At 39.0% G+C, this 20,479-nt stretch overlaps 1 protein-coding gene across 1 annotated transcript in view; it reads right to left on the minus strand.

Annotated features, from left to right (window-relative positions):
• Positions 1-20,479, minus strand: part of celsr3 (cadherin, EGF LAG seven-pass G-type receptor 3) — a 108,371-nt gene that overhangs the window by 24,248 nt on the left and 63,644 nt on the right. The window contains exons 13-20 of the mRNA XM_073469526.1: positions 19,275-19,385; positions 18,940-19,108; positions 8,571-8,712; positions 6,524-6,644; positions 4,536-4,719; positions 3,507-3,608; positions 3,274-3,368; positions 2,815-3,024 (exon numbers count right to left, since the gene is read on the minus strand). Of these exons, the coding sequence (XP_073325627.1) occupies positions 2,815-3,024; positions 3,274-3,368; positions 3,507-3,608; positions 4,536-4,719; positions 6,524-6,644; positions 8,571-8,712; positions 18,940-19,108; positions 19,275-19,385 (1,134 nt within the window). The remainder of the gene's footprint in view (positions 1-2,814; positions 3,025-3,273; positions 3,369-3,506; positions 3,609-4,535; positions 4,720-6,523; positions 6,645-8,570; positions 8,713-18,939; positions 19,109-19,274; positions 19,386-20,479) is intronic.

Raw genomic sequence — 20,479 nt, forward strand, 5'->3', positions numbered from 1 at the left:
TGAGCTGTCAAGTATTATCAGATATTTATATTTTTTATTGTTAAAAAAAAAAGAAGGTCTGTCTGCAACTCCACTTCAGTGCTGCCAGGTTAAACCAGAGCTGTGTCATCAACTCAAGACGATGAGATGTAGGCGGCACGACTGTTTGAGTCGGAGGTTGAGGTTAAAAAGGAGGCAAGTTTTTGTCGCGGTAACTGCAAGCCGACAATAACAATCATTGCTATGTACCATATTTGACGCTCCAACTGTGATGCTTTTGAGCAGTCCAACAAAATATTGAAGTTCATTACAGGAGAAGAAATTCACGATCAGAATTGTAATATTTACAATATTTATGAGGTGATATTTATTCAAAACTGAATAAACCATCTGTTCTCAGACTGTTTGAAGCTAGAAGGGTGACAGGGTCCGCCAAATATTAAACAAAGTAAAACTGAATGAAATTGTGTTGTCCTTTACAGTCAGTTTGCTTATTCAGTTTATTCAAAAAGAAAAGAGTTTGTTAATTTTGTTTGTTTAGGCACAAAGAAATCAGTCAATCAAGATCTTTCTCTTCTGATTTAAGTTTCTTCCCCAAAACTACATAGTGCACCTTTGAAGACTTGTTATAAATTAGTTTTATTTAATTTCTTAAACAAATTTAACACATTTTATTTAATGACTCTTTAACTGACAGATGCTAAGAAGAGTGAATTATTCAGCATTTCAGCATGACATGCTGGAACAATTAACACACACTGTACTGCAGTGTGTTGATATCATTTCTCTTTTGTTCGGTGCCATAACTGGAGCCACAGCGTGTATGTGGGAATTCAGCGTGTGCAACAAGTGTGTATTAAATCAGTTAAATGTGATTGCTTTTTTATTTTACTGTTCACCTCAGAGGGAAAGGTACACTCCTCTTTCTTTAACTGGCTGAATTTACAGCATAGAAGATATAATGCGACGACCACACCTTGTGCCATAAACTAAAACGAGTTATTTCTCCTTATGTTGAGGAAACAGAATGAAGGCCATTGAGAAACTGCCTTTGATTCTGCAAGTTTTGTAATGAACTGTGCGTATGCATTAATGAAATGGAATATTTAAAACGCACAGATGACATTTTTCTGCTCAGACTATCAGATGTTGCTACCACAACCACTCAGTTTCTATGGCAACGGACATTATCAAGCACTGAGTCTGTTTCAGCACTGCAGGGTGTGGCTTCTTCTGCTACAGTGGTCATCAAGTGGCTAAATCCTCACCGTTATTATAAATTATTGAATGCTTCCCTCTGTCGACTGTAGTCAAATTATGAGAACAAAAACAGTTTTTTTAACTGCCCACCATAACCCCTGTTAAATATGTATGAATCACCTCCTGGCTGCAGGAGCGAGCTCCAACCAACTCACTGAAATTAAACATCAGGTAGTGTGAGAGTATCATTTAACACCATGGAAATTCCTTATTTCTGACTGAAACACTACTATTGCTAATACCACTGATATTACTAATATTATATATTACTGGCACTGTTGGTAAACAAGACAAAGCAGCGTATTGTAGCGATTTGTAAAAATGTGTGTTTGAATGTTAGCCAAGTAACCATTAAAATTAAAGTCCTCATGAATGTAGATATTCACAGTGTTGTCATGCAGGATGTCAATCTCACATCACTGTTTGCATCGTGACAAGCAATTTGTCATTTGCTGTCACACAAGCCCGTAAATTGAAACAGTAGTTTAAAAAGGTATGGGGTGGTTGCACTTCATATCTTCTGCCACTTACTTGTAATGTATGGGCATTTCTTGTCATCCAAATTTGATATATGGGCTAAATATTTATAGTAAAGTGATATGGAGATGTCTGTTGGCACCAACATGTTAAAATGAACCACTGACAGCTCCTACGTCCTCAGCTGAAGCCGTTGTATCAGGTAAAATGAGACTCTCAGTTAATACCAGGAGATGACATGTTGCAATATTTCATGCGCTGCTGTCACTGCATCTCCATAGCAACCTTACCTCTCATTTCAGAAAAAAGACATCTTGTTGTACTAGTGTCTAGTTGCTGGGATTGTACCTCATAAAAGCTACTGTATATCAATCATATCTACTGTTTTAAAAAACAGCAGCTGTTTTATGTCTTCTGGCACAGTTCAGTTCTCGTTGCTCACAGTTATACAGAGTGGAAGTTAGTTCTTAAAATGACTAAAATATTGTATCAATAATAACCATATCCATTTGTGATGGTAGAGTGTCCAACCCAAAAACTGACACGCTCCATAAACTACTATTCCAAAATGTTCATCAGCTTGTTTGTTTCACTTGTCTTGGTTGACAATACCAATTAAGTCTGTTCAAAGCAGAGCTGGAACAGTGGCAGTGACGGGTTTCATAACATGTTTAGATTTTCACACGTTAATATCAACAGCACAGGCTGATTACTGGCTTCACACATCAATATCAGGCCTTGCTCTCAAACAGCCTTTCACAAATTGCACATTGACTGTAGTCTGAACATCATTTCAGTTTATCTCTCACCAAATATTTGTGGTTTAATGTGATATGTTAAGCATGTTTAGTCATCAAAACATCAATACAACTACAAATTAGACAATTTCTTGCCTCTCTAACTCTTCATAAAGTGCTTCTTATAGTATCATTAATGTTCCTATGTCTCCTGTCGCAATGAAAATGCTGCTGTTTACTCTTTTCCCAAAGGTTTCTCTAAGAACAGCAAGGTGAATCATAACAACCATATGTTCCATCATATGCCACGGCGAGAGAAACAGGAAGGCTTTAGATTTGAATTGTGTGTTCTTCTTCTTACCTCATTGAAATGTGCGTCCTGAGTAGCGGTGAGTCCGAAGCCGTTCTGTTGCGTCTCGAAGGTCAGGAGGCGGGACAGCAGTCGTTCGGCGATCTGCAAGTCGTTGCCGTAGAGTCGAGCGGTTGCCTCAGTGACGTCACGGAGCTGGTGGGCAAGTTTCTTCTCCATGATGGTGTTCAGCTCTGTCTCATTACGCTCCAGAGAATCAAGCTAGAAATACATCAAACAAACATGAAAAATTGATCCCCATTTTGCATGGATTTAAGAATTACTGGGATTAATTGTACTGTTTTGTATCTCAAAAGTTTTTTACACATGTAAAATATCTGCACCTAATTAATTTCTTTTATTTTTTTTTCTTAAATTGAGGGGTAAACCCGCCATGATTCAACACTAAGATACAATTTTGGGACCCATGTAGACATGTTTTTAACGGTATTAATTAGTGGTATTACATACAGCAGCATTGAGCTCCACAAATGGAGGTGAGGTGCAGTTGTACAGGTCCGGCTCCAGCCATCCTCTCTCTACATCACAGTGTCTGATGGCTGCACCTGCATAGAGGAGAGGACATTATACAGTATATATATCATTTAAACTGAAGGTCAGAACTTACATAAGGCCATATGTGAGTGTATCCGTATGTATTTGTGTGAATGTTCTCATGTAAGTGTGTATGAGTGTGTACGGACCGACAGAGCCTTTGGGGCAGGGCACTGCAGCAGGCAGGTTGAACTTGGTCCGTGGCCACCAGATCCCCTGAGTGATGGTCTTTGGACAACCATCATAAATGACTGTAACGAAGACAGAATATCATTCAAAATCATCCTTAGCAGTTCGATTAAAATTTCTAATCAAAAACACAGCAAAAAGTGACTGATGACCTGGAAATGTTTTTCTTTTGATTTGCAGAGAAGAAAATGAAAACAAGAACGAGAGAATAAAATACCAGCTACAAATTAAAATAAGTAATTACAGAAGGGAAACTGGAAAGGGACAAAGCTGCACAGAACTATGAAGAGAAAAGATGAATGTAATTAACAGTTTACTTGTTATTTTAGACTTGCACACAAGTTTGATTAATATGACCCTTTTGAAAGACAGAATGCAAGAAAAAACTGAACACCTATGATTAAACAGTTATAATTTAATCTGGTGAAAACTCAGTAGTGTCTCATTATTTTCATTCATGTCTCTTTGAATCCATCTTAAAATTACACATGACACACTTGCTGATGGAAAATTCTACCAAAGGAACAAAGAAAGTAACAAATCGTTTTGGCTTTTGTTGCAGAACAACACTAACGTAGCTTTCATATCAAATAAGGCTTTGAAAGCTTTTGTTCAAAGGCAGCAAATTTTTGTCAATGAACCACAAAGGAGCTGCGAGATAGTGGCACATTTTTACTATCAAAATAACTTCATTGGTGGGAAAAGTCACATTCCACAAATCATTCTGTCCCACATTTAACATTTAATCTCAGTAACTCACACTAAGCAAATTACTGTTATTTTGGAAAGAGCACAATGCAGCAGTGTAATGCTTCATTTCTCATCTGTAGTGTGTCTGAGATGTAATGCTGAGCACAACGATAAATTAGTACATAACTGATGCAGCCACCTGTTGAGTAAACCAGAGTAATTATAAAAACGCGACAGAGTGATACGTAACGTCTAAAAGTTTGAATCAAATGTGTGAAACATAAAACAAGCATTCTCACCTTCACAGCCTGAATTTGTGACCTCAGCGAAGGGGTTGTCACATGCGTTGCACTGGCGACCAATCACGCCGGGCCTGCACTGACACTGGCCTGTCTCTGGGTCACACGACCGTGAGAAGGAGCCCACCGGGTAGCAGTCACATGGCAGGCAGGTGTCAGAGCCCCGTGGATGGTAGTGAAACTCCTGAATGCGCACGCACACGCACACACACACACACACACACACACAAACACACACACACACACACACACATACAGAGGGTGTGCGTGAGTAGGCACACAGATCAAACTCAGACAGAAGAATGGAAAATGTCACGGTGCCAAGAATAGTGTCAGCGATTACATCACCACAAGCATTAGGGTGAGATTTATAGAATATGACAAAAGGGGAAGTGGTGATAACAGGGACATTAATACAGCCAGAGCGACAATCCGTGCATGATGTCTAAAAGAGTTGCAGATAACGGAACAAAGCCAATTATTTCCTTTGCTAAACTTGCATGAGAATATACATTTAACACTGTATTTTAGAAAAAGAATGATGGTGCAGCACCAGTGCTTCATTCTTCAAAGCCCCCCTCCAGTTAAATATGTGTTTTGCTTATTGCTCCTTCACTTGGATGTTTGAGCTTCACTGTGCAGACTGATATTGGTGCACTTTGTTCTCAAGTTCACCTGCTGAAGGGGAAAAGCATCTCGGAAAAGTATGATTTATGGCATTACAACCAGTTTGCAAACCAATCGTATCAGCCACAAATTATTATTCCAGGCATTGTGAGTTTATATGTCTTAAACCATGTCTGAAGGGGATCTTTGAGGAAAGCTTGCAATTACCACACACAAGAAGATTATCTCTGACAGGACTGTCAGCCTGTAGCCGCTTCGTGCTGCACTTTACAAGTTGAATTTCAAAAGTAATCTGTCGTTGCTTTATGGTCCAAAACATGAACAGGGAACTGTACAGTAATTAAATGTTTTCTGACTTTTAGATGTCAGAAATTCTGACAATCAAGGGAGACAAAAGCAGAAGACAAACCCCTCAACATGACAATCATCTTAAACAACGTTTGTAAGAAAAAAACACTTATAAAATAATTATGGGAAATGGCTTGATGCGGTTAATTTGATTTTTATCTACTGATCATTGTATCTTAAAAACTTTTTAGCTTAAAGGCATTTAAAGTTTTCTCACTGTCGAGAGCAAGGTTTAGACATACAGTGTAACACATGATCATGAGAGTTCTATGTGTCAGCCTCGACCTGAATGGTATGCACATGAGCTGAATGAAAAACATTGTTACATCGTGAGAACGTCAAGCAGGGAAAATATTTAATTTCAAGCTCCATTTTCCAGAAAATAAGGAACACGAAGCCAAAAGGCAACAGGACAATGTGTGGTGAGGTTCTTTGTTCAAGGAAACTCATAACAGAGATTAAAGATTAAGGTCAAAAGATCAGATTAAGGACAAGCCAAAGCAGGGTTAAACATGCCAACAAACATATCAGTACACACATTCACACATTCATACAAGGTAGACATGTCAATGATCATTGTATCATATTTGTTGTAGTTTGTATGGGTCAGCATGTCAGACCATCACACAGATTACTGTGTGTCTGGGTTTAACCAAAGCCAAAGAGATCCATACAGTTACACCACTAAAGTCGATCTAATCCTGACAGTATTAGTATTCAATGTGATGATGTAAAAAAATCTACTTTAAACCAGCACGTCTATAACCGTTCAACAGAGCTCTGAACGGTTGTAACAGCTCTGCAATATGATGAATAGCTCTCTGGTTAACACTGGTGAACTAAATACAAAAACAAAAATCAGCATCGTCATCTGTACTGATGGATCAAACTTTCTACCTTAGCCAAGAGTACAAACATGCCAGAAATCCTTTTATACACGTTGCAAAGAGATAAACAAATAAGCATTCTATCCACACGCGCCTCAGGTTGCAGTGTGTGTGCTTCCTAGTTACCTTGCAGTGACAGTGTCCACTCGTCTTGTTACAGTTGGGGTCGAAGCCTTTATCGGTGTCACAGTGACATGGTCCACAGGTTGGAGATCCCCACCAACCCCTGGGACACTGATGGTCAATCCTTCACACACACACACACACACAAACCACCAGGTAGAATCAGTGAGGAGTTGATGAAGGTAAAATGTGTGATAAAACAACATTATAATGAAGTACTGTAGCCCTGCAGAGATGTACTGGTCTACAATTCTTGTGCTCCAGATGTTAAAAAAAATGTTTTGGCTACGGACCCAAACAAATGTCATAGCATCATGATTTCACTAGTTTTTTTCAGTGAAAATGAAAACTGAAAAATGAAACCGTCACTATATCGCAATTGCACCAACAATCTTAATATGATTTTTTGACCATATTGTGCAGCCTTAGTATGGAGGGAGAGAGCAACAGAGCCTTTCAAGATCATTTATTCATTCTTCAAAGGAGTCATGTTTCCCTCTGATTTCTAACTAATGACAAACTAATTAAAGTGTGTGGAACAAAGAGATGAAAGGAAAAGGGAGGGGCAGTGAGAAAAGCAGAGATGAAGGAAGCAGGAACAGGGCTTAAACTCAGAGAACATATTAATACTGAAGGTTCGGGGAGAGAAACACCTGAGGGTGTCCGAGAGGTCAGGACAGACACGAGTTACACTACAGCATGTGCTGAGTAATAGATGGCAAAGAATGACATTTAAACAAAAACCCCTGTAGCTATTCATTCACCTCAAAAACCAATGTGGGACTGTTTTCTAAAACTGCTGCATTTCTGCTCCAGAGACATCCACTGCAGATTTAATCACTATCTGGTTTATTGTATGCGTCACATTTGTTTTCTTTGCTCACACTTCACTTAATGTGCTCTCCCTCAGTTCTCAGTGTCTAATGGATCAGTGAGGAGACGAGCAGTTAATGCAAATTCTCGTGTGCATCTCGTTATTGCTCCTCACAGGGAAGTTAGATGAGATATCAGTGATCTTAATAGAATATTAGGACTGACTCTTTTTCTCCAGAGGTTTTATTACATCTCTCAACAGCATCTCTCTTCCAAATGAAGCATCTCTTCTTGATGTGTATTTTTTGTTTTCGCTGCTCAAAAGGTAGGACGAACACATCCAGTCAAATGTGTTGTCTAATGATAAATATTTTGTCCAATTGTTTAGTCAAATTATATATTTATATATTTAAAAAATTATGAAAATCAGCTGCAACTGTGGAACTTTTGTAACCCTTACTTAAAAAAGATAATGTATCCATTATCAATATCATGATCTTTCTCTAGATTGACTAAATGATTAACGTGCGTTAATGTAGTAAGAAGCTGATTAATGAGCCAAACTTCTAGATTTATTTATTCATTTAAGATAGATAGAGAGGGAAAATCACAGCAGTAAGGAGAGAGAGAGCAAGAGAAACATCAGGGGAAATTAGGAGATGGAGAGACCAAAAGACATATATTTCATCAGTAGCTGACAGTGTGTCTTTGTGAAAAACACACATCAACTAGATCAAAGACGACACACACACACATGCACGTACGCATGCACGCGCACAAAAGATCATGAGATACATTTAAAGCTGCGTGAATTTCAGAGGCAGGAAGGAAGGAAGGGGTAAGGTCAGGGTCACGCTCCCTATACACAGTTTAACACAGAGACAGATAACACTGCAGTGCGTGCGTGAGCGTGAGCATCTGTGTGTGTGTGTGTGTGTGTGTGTGTGTGTGTGTGTGTGTGTGTGTGTGTGTGTGTGTGTGTGTGTGTGATATTAGGTTAAATCTACACTCATTCCACAGTGGATTACATGCAAGGCTGGAGATGTGGGACAACAAGGCAGAACTAAAGCTACCAGCACACACACATGCACAGTTGAACAGAGCTTAGCTGGGCAGCAGGCAGCATCAAAGAGCTTTAGACCATATTGGCAACCCAGAGCTAAACTGCAGTTTAAATGTTGAGTCAGTTGTCAGTTTGTGTGTGTGTGTGTGTGTGTGTATCCGTGTGTGTTTATACCTGTGTTGGCAGTACTGCCCATAATGGTTGTCTCCACAGTCACAGATGTATCCATGGGAAGAGCTGGGCTTCCTGTGGCACTGAGCCTCGTTTTCACATGGATTCAGATGGCAAGCGTCAGTGCAGCCTCTCCCATAGTAACCTGAGAGAGAGAGAGGTAGAGATGCTTCAGGCACTTTGGACCTCCTAGCAAAATATACAGCCATACAAAACATGTTTATATACAGTAGGACTCATTTGTTTTGTCAATTGCATGAATTGCTGCATGAAAACCAAAACCAAAATTTCTACATAACCTCAACCAAGTGCTTTGAGTTGCCTAAACAGAATTACTAAATAAAAACGTTTACATGCCTCGGATAAATATTGTACTTAAGTAGTGAACAGCAGAGATGTTCAACATTAACACTTCCTTGTTGTGTTGAGAAAAAACACAGTCAGCAGTTATGTTATGTTATGATTCTCAATCACATGAGAGATTTTTGCATTTCATTGTTTTTGTGTGCTTTTCTCATAAGTGGGCGTAGACCAGTTGAAAAAGGTGATGTCACACACTTCCATGTACCATGCAGATTTTAGCCACATTTGAATTAAAATGTGATACAGTTTAGTTTAGTTTGTTTGTTTAGATTTTTTTATATTGCCAGACCACCATCTTGACTGAACAACAGTCCTGATGGAGCAGACGAGTGGAAATTCTGAGTTAAACTTAACTCTAAATAACCAATAGCGAGCATGTAAGCTTTTTTTTCCCAAATCGGAAATCCAAAATTACTTAAAGATTTGAAACCAAGTTTTAAGGAGTAAGAAATGTAAGTTAATCTGACTTCTCCTTGACCTAAATATCAGAGAATTACATCTGTTTGATATTCCAGTCTTTTGCTGGAAATACTGCATACAAATTTTTATTTATTTTGAAAATCAAAATCATCAGACCCAGAAAATATGGCAAAATAAGAGGAAACAGGCGGTCATTAAGTCTGCAAAGAACTTCCCTTGCATGTAAAATCATGAAATGAGAGCACAAAACAACAACAAATCTAAATATGCAGAACAGCGCTCTATTTCCCATCCGTGTAGCAGGCGTAATAACCTGCCAGTTCACAAGTACACATGTCCAACATCAAAGAGTGATTATCTCCAACATCACTCCAGCTGGGCAAACCACTGGGAAAAAAAGCCACAACTGTGCATTACAATGCTGTCAAACACAAAGCAAAACACAAAATTACCACCACTGCTCTCAAAAAGGAATTTAAAAAGCCCAGTAATATAATTCAATTGAGCCAGGAAAACAAAGCATTTTGAATATGGGCATTTTTCACACAAACAATCCAAAAAATGTTCGGACTAAACAATAAATGAAATAATCAAAGAACAGTAAGAATTGGCCTTGGGAAATAACAATAACCTCTTCTGGATTCCTCTCAAATAGGTTTAAATTTGTACAAAACTTTGAGTGTGTAACAAAATCAGATAGAGTCAAAGAAAAACTGATTCTAAAAACAAGCAAAGTCACTGGAGAACATGTTTAAACACATCTCAATCATAATAGCACAGAAATGTGCCTCAGTAAAAGCAAAGACAGCACGCTTCAACGAGTCACTTCAACACTACAACGAACAACACACAAATTCCCACCATGCACTTCAGTGTGCGCCGGTGCAGCACGATGAACCAAGGCGTCATACACTTCAATGCAATCCCCAGACACTCCACACGAACACTGCAGCCTCTTATATGGTAATACAGGCCAGCACATAAAACCCCCTCTTTAATTTAATGACTAAAGCTGAGTGCTTCACACACACTTTGGGGTGTATTTAGCACAAATAAAGAAGGTCTTTCACCCAGACCTGCTTTTCATTTAAAATGAACATAATTGCTGCATTTAGTCTTTAATGTACTTGTATTAATCGTCGGATTAAATATTACAGGAGCTGCAGCAGAAGACTCCACTTTCATGTTGGGGTGGGCACAGTCATGTTCAGACTGGATCTGAAGGAACAAGTAGACATAAAGATGAAACTTTTGGCAGGCATTAATATTAATTTAGTAGCACTGAGTCTTATCATACATCTGATTCTGGGAATAAATGTATTAGTTGCAGGAAAATGCCAAACAATGTGAGCAATAAGACACTTACACTTGCCCTGATCTTGACCACATTAATAAAATAAGACCTCACTAATGATACACATCAATATTTAAGACTTAGGTTAGTAAGTAAAGAAGGACAGATTTATTCTAGCCATCATCAGGAGCTGTTCAGTGTCAGAAACAACATCTAAAAACTAATTAAATTAACATACAAGTAAAACCAAATGTTTGCCCCTGTCCTTTTTCGGAGTAGCCATAATGTTACATCTGTGATTGTATTAACAGGAACCCTTAAAAAAATAGAAAATGAAAGGACTAACTTTCACATATACTGTACATACAACTATCCATTGTCTAAGCTGCTTCCCAACAATATAATATTGTTTGTCAGGTGTGTCGAGTGTCATAATACAGATTTCAAATTGTCTGATAATAATCTTGAGGTCAGTAATAAGGTTAAATATCTTGGTAATGCTAATGCTATAGGTAATGCCGCATGATGTATACACAAGCAAACATGCTTTCACACAAGTTTCAACTTCAATTAACTTATAATAATGCATTGAGAATATAATTTAAGAGACCAGGATGGGAAAGTGAAATGTTTGCTGCTGCAGGAGTCAGTACTTTCCAAGCTACCAATCCCAGTTGTGGAGACACCAGTACAGCTGTCTCTTTGACACTCATGTATACTATTTTCCTCTTTTAATACATGATTTTTTTTATTGTGTTTTGTAAGTAATTGATTCTGTGGAATGTCTTCATATATTCTAAGATGTTTAGAGACATGTATTTTGATCTAATGGCCCATCATTTCATCTTTAGTGGTCTTTGCAGTAACATATCAATAATCATATTCAATGTCTTGTTTTTAAAATTGTCAATTATCTCAAAAAAGGTTGCATAAAAACATGAAAGCCTGTGATGGCTTTTCTATGAGAAGTTTTTCTTTACATTTGCTGCATGTTAGCATTACCTCTGTGGCTAATGTGAAGAGACAGCTCAGTGGTGAAACGTGTGGTTTATGTTCAGCATTTGTCAACATGTGTCAGAAAAAGCAACATGTGTTTTAAATACAGTCTTTTGACAAAGTACAAACAAACTCTCAATTCTCACAACAGCTCCAAGACAAAATGTTAATATTCATATCAAAAAGAACCATCAAGTGGAAAACAGAAAACAATGTGATCTACAAGATATGACATTTTGCCCGAAGCGTCTCACTGATCCCTCTGACTTTCAACCAACAAAACTCTCTGCCTCACATACAATCACCTCCCCTCTTTCAGCCAGAACGTGTTCTGCTTTCAGGCTGCCTTTTTAATTTAACAGCACTGAAAAGAACGACGTCTGTATAGATTGAAGTGTGACTGAAGTGTGTGTGCAGCTTGTTGAGGTCTGCATTCCTCCCTCTGGAGCTGACAAATGCGTGAGAGGTCTGCTTTCTTGTGCTCGTCTATAGAAATACAGAAACCACTTTGCTTTGAATCCCGTGGCCTTGCCTGCTGCTTTCGACACACACAAGGTCTGCGATGACTCCTTTTCTTTTAATCTCTCTTTCTCTCCAGCTTATTCTGCTTTTTGTGAAAGTACAAACCTACTGTACTGTAATTTGAAGAAAACACACACACACACACACACACACACACACACACACACACACACACACACCGGCCTTGCTTTTTTTCCCGCCTCAAACCTTCACACAGCTATTTTCATTTCATCGACCTTGTCTTTATCTTCCTCCCTTCCCTTGAAAATGTTATTGTTCAGTTTCCAATTATTATTATTATTTCACATACAAGCGCACACAGGTGTGATTATAGGATCACATACACACAGTCATGCACACACAAATACACAAACAGAGGCAGCGTTCTGTCTCTTATTTGTTTTTCTCAAGATCCCCCCACTCTCCATCTCCAACTCTTGTTCTCCATGTCTGTCACTTTCTCTCTCCCTCTATCACTCACTCACAAACACACACACACACACACACACACACACACACACACACACACACACACACACACACACACACACACACACACACACACAACTCAGTCCTCTTCTATCAGCCCTATACATCTTCACACTTTCACCATGGCAACTGACAGAGAGAGGCTACGACAGCCTTGGCTGTTTTCAGACGTTTATAATGACACTGGCCTTGTCACAACAATATGAGGGGGAGAAAGGGGAGAGAGAGAGGCCTGAGAACAAAGAGCTGTAATATGTGTGTGTGTGCATGTGTGTAGGTTTTTATCTTTCACATTCGGGGTCCAGGAGTTTTTCTTATAAAAAGTTTTGTCTCTTGAGCTGTACAAACATCCAGGGTGACTCACAGCTTCACGTCTGGCTTTAGACACTTTATTGTAACACAACATCAGCTTGACTTCTCCACAACACTGCGATCAGGACAAGAAAGATGAGTCATCTGTTCACTGAGCCATGCATTCATCCTCTGTGTATCCAACTATCTTCTTTCTGACAGTGGAAAGATTGTACATGTCAGAAGTATCCCCATAAAAAAGTGTGTGTGTAAAAACAGAATGATATCAATGAACGATGAGTTCAATGACTCCAGTGATGTGTTAACAGTGATGAACCACATAAAATGATCATCCAACTACAGACTTTTAAGAGCTTTTGGGCTTTTTTCCATCATTGTTATGTTTTTACGGCACATTTACTGTATGATTCTGCCTCACCGCTTTAATCAACCTCATTGCAGCAACAGCAGGCAGTGGTCTTCGGCTTAAAAGCTCTAATAAACCCACTGTATGCTACCTGCCCAGCACCAACTGGGAGTCAAGCAGAGTGAGTAAATGGAACATGTAGCTGCTAAGTAGGAGGGCGTTTTTCTCAGAACTTGCTGTAGACCAAACCTGAGCAAAATGGAGAGTGAATAATAAGCTTACATTTATCCGTGGGCCACAAATACGTCTCCAAATCAACACTATTTGTTCGCTGTGTCTGCTGGATGTGTTCTTCTGCTATTGGGAAGCCAGGGTTTAATGCAGCTTTAAGATCAATTCATTTCTAATTATTTCCTCACCACTGAGTACGACATTTTTTGTTGTTTTTGTAAATATTATTTAAGTTAATAATCAGTGGGTTTCAAACAAAGGATCAAACAATACAACAAGTCCAGGGATCAGTAAAGTGGGTTGTTTAAAAACACTTCAATCAATCTGTAAGACAGTTTTTACGCTCACTTGTGGTGTTTTTGTATTTTTCAGAAAAGGAACTGTTTTCAGTATCTTCCCAGATATTCCCATAACACACTAAATTTAAAGAAGTTCCTGAAGATGTCTTCATCTTCTCCTTCTTTGAAAGATTAATTGTCTGTCAACAAACAGTTTGTCAGTTTTGTTTCAGGTTTGCAACATTTACTTCTTCTACTTTATCACAACCATGCGTAACATAGCCTATACCACCAACTTCTGACACAACTAAGCTTTGTGGAGCCTATTTCATTTGCAAAACCAGTTGATGGAAATGCATCTAATTCACAGATCCTTCGCTTTTTCAGTTTTGCAACATTTCAAAAGTTCAATACAAATTCGCTAGACAATTTAAATATGTCTAGAGCTTGGGTGGGTTTGACTCTAAATAATTTGAATCTCCAACAGGAAAAAGCTTTCTCATGTATGTCTGAACCATGGATGGGACAATATAGGATTTTATTGTGGATCGTAATAAAAAACAGAATAGGTTGGTCATGTTAAATTCCATTGTATACTCCACAAAAATTAGTTAAATCAGATGTGTGGAAATACTATGGATTTCAAAACCGAATTAAGGATAGGGAGATGAGGTGCACACCTGCAGACCCTGCCAGAAGAAGACATCTGTCCTGGGGACCACCAACCTCCAATTTGCAATCCGATCTCCGTGACCACAATCCAGCTCTGTTCTCTGAACAATTTTAGTGTTTTTCACTATTACAGGATGTTCCCAAAAAAAATGATGTGTGTCCCATCTTTGATGCAATGAAAAAAATGTTTCTTTTTAGAACATTTTCATGATTATTAGGATAATGAATGAAATGCAATTATTTTGGTCAGGCTAACCGTGAGGACCAATAATAAACAGAGAAACTTGATCCGTGTCAAGTGTACACTGAGTAATCAGCCAAGCAGGTAAAGCTTTCTTCAAATAGCAGATTTTCCATGTTTGCAAAAAAACTCTATATACACAGTACACCTTTCATTCAACAGTGCCAAATACCTGCACACTTCTAGTTTTTATATCAAACCTGATCAATAAATGACATCCCTAGGCTTGAAGTCATTTGTCAACTTTGCCCTGATTCAGCACCTTGAGGATCTGGCATCTACTGTAGGTCAGGACACAGGAAACACAGCCTGAAACTCATAAATCTCTCCCTCTTTCTCCCAGAGGGTCCGAGCTTAATATACTGCAGCTGCACGCCACACCCAAGAACAACAGTCTCGTATAATGCACTTTTCTCCATCTGCAGAAAGAACATTGTGGCATTTGTTGTCTTCAATCACTAGTGAAATGTCTTCACAAAAGAAGATAAATGTCTCATTATTACAGTGAAAGCGGTTATGAGACTTCCTGTTTCAAACCCCGAACATATGTTTTCTACATGTGATCGAGTTGGTTTTTAAACAGCTCAGGGAACTCAAGCAGACATAAATCAATGTGGCTGTAATTTATCATATTAAATTCAGTTTTTCACTGCACTGAGTTAGCCTGGCAGCAACTGTCACGTAAATACACACAGACACACACACACAGGCTGACATACTGTATACTGACTCACAAACACACAGTGAAGAGATGAGAGCAGATGTCTCTGTGCTTTGTCATGCAGAACCTTCTCTCAGCGTGTGTGTGTGTGTGTGTCTGTGTGTGTGTGTGTGTGTGTGTGTAAGTGCTGTTGTGTTTTCCAGAAGGCACGAAGCATAGGTGCTGTCAGTTCTCTGAGAGAGCCATTGGTGTACTTTCAGCACCAGCCCAAACCACACACACACAAACACACCCATGAAAGGGAATTATTTAGAGTGCACCTCTCTTTTCTTTTTTTTCCTCTCTCTGCTGTTATTAAACTTTGATTTGATTTGTCTCTAAGCACCATTCATTGTAAAGCAGTCTCCATTTTTAATGCTCATTGTGCTGATGAAAGATAATGATAATGAGAGAATGTGTGTGTGTTTACAGTAAATAAGTGCACGCATATGAAGTTTGTGCACTTGCTGTGTGTGTTTGTGCTTGTGTTTATGTGTGAAGGTGTCAGTGTGTGCGAGTGAACCGTCTTCGCTCCATGTTAATAAGGTGTTAGCATTAGCTCCCGGGCTGGTGCAGGATGCTACAGGGATGGCAGCGCCTCTCTGCTTCCTCTCCCATACTGTCAGGCCTGAGGCTCTCCAACTTTAACAAGCTTCATCCTCCACATTAATACACACTCTCACTCTTTCACCCCCTCTACCTCCGTTTTAATCTCATGCTCTCGTTTCCAAACTTTTCTTTCTTGAAAAACTTTCCTTTGATTTCTCTCCTAACATCTGGAAGTTGAGACTGAGGTAGCAGCCCATGGCAGTAGGACAAATTAAGTTGAGTTGTTTGGTCACAGAGGTGTGACTGAGTCAACTTTAGTGCTGAGGTAGTCTTACCTTACTCACATACTTTTGTGGCTGACACATACCACAAGTCACTGACTCACATTTGAATAAAAGTAGTAGAAAGAAACACTGAAGCAGCTTTGCCTTACTGAGCAACGACGCCTTGACTTGCAATGCTGTTTGTGGCTGAAACATAAAACCGTTTCTTATTCTGCACTTCAATTCAAGTGAAATGCAGTGAGGTCAAAATGTTTTGATTTCCAGTTTCCTGTGAGTTTCAACCACTGAGGCCTTCACAGACAAAAACCTCAATCAAGTCTACATGGTTGAAACTAAATTACTTTAGCCAAAAGCAGAAAATATTCAAAAGGACAACAATGAAGAGAGTGGAGGGCCATCATTTCTCTCGTTTCTTTTGTGTTGTAAAAATCAATGCGGTTCTATGTTGCATCACTGGCTTGAAGTGTTAATAACTTTTAAAACTATTTGTAATTAAAATGCACTGTTACCTCTGTCTTTTCTGCATTGTTTTCTGCTATTTGTAAGACTAGCTGAGCTGGAAAAGTAGGATGACTAGTGAGAAGGCCATGAAATTTAGAGGCGTTACAATTTCAACATCATGAGATGCACAACGATGTGGACGTGGAAGTTCTGCATCCATGCAGAGACAGAGCATAATCATGAGACTGCAGCTTATGCTGATTGTTGATCGTTAGACCTCAGCGGGACGATAAACTTGTAAAGTTACGTCGCCCATCAAACCAGTGAGGGCAGCGACAGCAGTTCGGCCTCAGCAGATACAATGTAGATATAAAGCCGCAGAGTATCTGCTGTATGCTTGGGTGAGAGCGGGAGTTAAAGGCAGCTTAAAGGTAAGTTAGGTCAGGGTGAGGACTCTCTTTCTCTCTTTCATATGGTTCGCTTTCTCTTAATTTCCTACTCTTGTTCTTATCCCTCTTCTCTTCTCTAAACTGAACTGCAGCTGTTGCATCAGGAGCCGCTAATAAAGCTCCAACTAAACATCAGATATCCTCATCCTTTGCTGTGTGTGCATCTGTCATCTTAATGTTCTCTAACGTGTATTATTTGTGTGACTCTGTACGCATATAGTATATGTCAGTTTTGTGTGCATTTATTCCCAAACGTGTCACCATTGTTTTCAGGCTGTTTGGATCGACTTCCTTGCACCCTATTTCTTCTCTTCTTTCCTCTTGCCGCAAAACTTGTGAGTGTTTATATTACGCTATTTCTATCACCCGCCTCTTTCTCTTCATTAATAATTAACATTTCCAGTTTCTTAGTTCCTCTTCTGAATCTTTTTCATCTTTCTATTGTTCTCTTTGTCTTCTCTTCCTCTCATTACTTCTGTCTGTACAGAGTATGTTTATCCTCCGCTCTTCCTTTACTTCTCCACTCCTCTTTTAATCAGGCCGTTTCTCCTCCACATTAATTCTGCCTCATTATATTCACCTGACTAAGGAGATTTTGGAAGTTAGCCTGCAGTCAGTCTCCTTCTCTCAGTGGATGAGAACTCATTATGCATTCCCAAATATCTGTTTAACCCAGTTAGAGCATTGGCAGACACCTACGCAGATATAGCAATGTTATAATTATTCCCTTTTTGTCTCCCTTTGAGTCAGCTGGCTTCTTTCACCTTCTCCCCACACACATTCTCTTTTCTCTCACATCTAATGGCCAGAGTGTTCAAAATATTAGGACCGTTTCCCTGGTGCAAAGGTTAGCACATATTCAATTGAACTAGCGTGACTGAAGTGGAAAATCGTTCCTGGCTGTGTCACTTGGCCAGTTTATTTCATGCATTCACTGGCAAAGTCAGAACACGATGAGATGCAAGAGATTAGCAGACATGCAAATTGCTCCCAGGTTTAAAATCTTGAAAAGTCTTTAAAAGTCTTTAACTTATAAAGCCTCACATGGTGATGGGGCTGCCACTGACAAGTCATTTCTATTGTCAATTACCGATTTATTAAGCAATGGATTGTTTAGCCAATTAAACGTCCAGATCAAATTTTCTGTTGGTGTTGTTAAAATGACTAAGTATATAATAGTTTACATTTCAGCACAATTTAGGAACTTTCCATGAATGAAGTGTTTTTAACTGGCAAAATCAGTGAAGGAACATAGTTTTTTCAGACTGGTATTGAAACACAGGTTCACAGAGTCATTCACACAACAATTAAAATATTATTATCCAGAGAGTACCGTATGACTAACGGTCAATTAGACCAGAACTGACACAGCACAATTTACTCTGGCACAGTGGAGAGAGGCAGACAGGATAACATAAATAGTGTGGCCTGTGTATTGTGAGAATAATCTGCAGGAGCTAGCATGGCTTGAAGGTTAACAACACATCTTTTTTTACCTACAATTATACAGCTTCTTATCAGTCACTGTTATTAACCTAATTCATTGCCATTGCTATGCCACAGCCCAGCAGCATCCCTCCTTTATTTCTCGTTGTATATTACACAGCCACATTAGTAACATAATTAGTTACATAAGTAATAAGTTACATAAATGGGAATAAAACAATCAATTCTTCCTGAACAAGAAGTCAATCTCTCAACTAGCTTTTAGAGAGCCTCATAATATCACATGCCAATTTCCCAGTTCCTGTCTAAAATACCAGCAACATCTCTGTGTTCACTCACCAGGTTCGCAGACACAGGTGTGCCGCTCCCATTGGTCAGAACAGCGGCTATGGGAGGGGCAAGGAGATGAGACGCAGGGGTTGCCGACATTACAGCCAGTCTCTACTTTGACAGCTTTTGATGGGCGGGGCAGGGGAGGGGAATCAGGCCGAACACCCAACCGGACGCCCTGTAGAGAGAGACAGAGAGGTTTATATAAAAAAAGACAATAGGCTGCTTAATCATTTATTGAAATATGTCTTTACCACTTCTAGCACATTTCCATCTCTTATGTGCCCAACTTCCCTCCAACCATCCATCAATAAAGATTAAATATTCCATTCATCCATCTTTACCTGTATGCATCCTCTTATCCCATTCTGAACCTCTCCGGAGCCCAGCACTCCTCCCACATGCAGATGTTTCACCTTCAAACCATGAATCTCATTTCCCACTATCACAGTTCCCTAATGGGGGGAGAAAGAGGGAGAGAGGTGAGGGGACAGATGGAGACAGGAAGGGCAAAGATTAATATTATTAATAGCTGTATGCAAACTGAGTACCTGAACAAAGATACACAGGGAGTACATTTGAATATCATTATTTGACCACGTAGAAGAACTCTGTAATTTATTTGATGTGGAAATATCAAAGTAGACAACAGGAATGAGAAAATGAGAGGATATGATCAGCCACAAAGGTTTGTGCAAATATATACAATGAGAGATTCAAATTGTATTAGCTTAAACCAGAACAAAAAAAAACATTATTGATTTTTTCTATTTGTTTGATCACCTCCTGGAAGTCATTATTCTGCTATATTTTCATTTAACACAATATCACCTAGTAGTTGGGTCATAATGGTGCTTATGTCAGTCAATGGGAACAAAGGAGGGAGTGAACATGAAATCTAAAATGATTTAGAGCTGCAGAGTGAATGACTGACTTTATTAAATAAAAGAAAACAATAACATACAATCACTATGGAGAAGGTCAATGCTCTACTGATAACACTGACAGGGTTGTGAAGCAACGTTGACAGGCAACTTAGCTCGCAAAACACCCCTGAAAAGGAAATCAATGAGCCCCATTTATCACCGTTTCAGCCACAGTGGAAGGTGCAAAAATGGAGGGTGAGATCTGGCTGACAATAGCTGCCAACATGCCAAACAATTTCAAAGGTAATTACTGTATAATTGGCAGCTACGATGTTTAATAATTTTGTTATTTTAAAATGTTTTCTACACCATTTACTCAGCATGTTACTTGACGCACTTCACTGAAGAATATCCTGATGAACTACAATTAAAAGATGAAAGACATCACTTGCTGGCAGATGATTTAAGAATCAAATCAACATGAAACAAAACAAACTAAGCTGTTTTGCTTAAAAAAACAAAAAAAAAAAACAAGGAGATAGAGTGTGAAATTGTGTACTGTCACATATGTACATACCTCATACATAACCATACGCACACACACACATCCTCCAGTTGGATTTGACATATTAACTCACTACAGATTAGTGATACTAGGATTAACAGCCAACATTTTTGACAGC

This window comes from Pagrus major, chromosome 7 (genome assembly GCF_040436345.1).
Source record: "Pagrus major chromosome 7, Pma_NU_1.0".
NCBI lineage: Eukaryota > Metazoa > Chordata > Actinopteri > Spariformes > Sparidae > Pagrus > Pagrus major.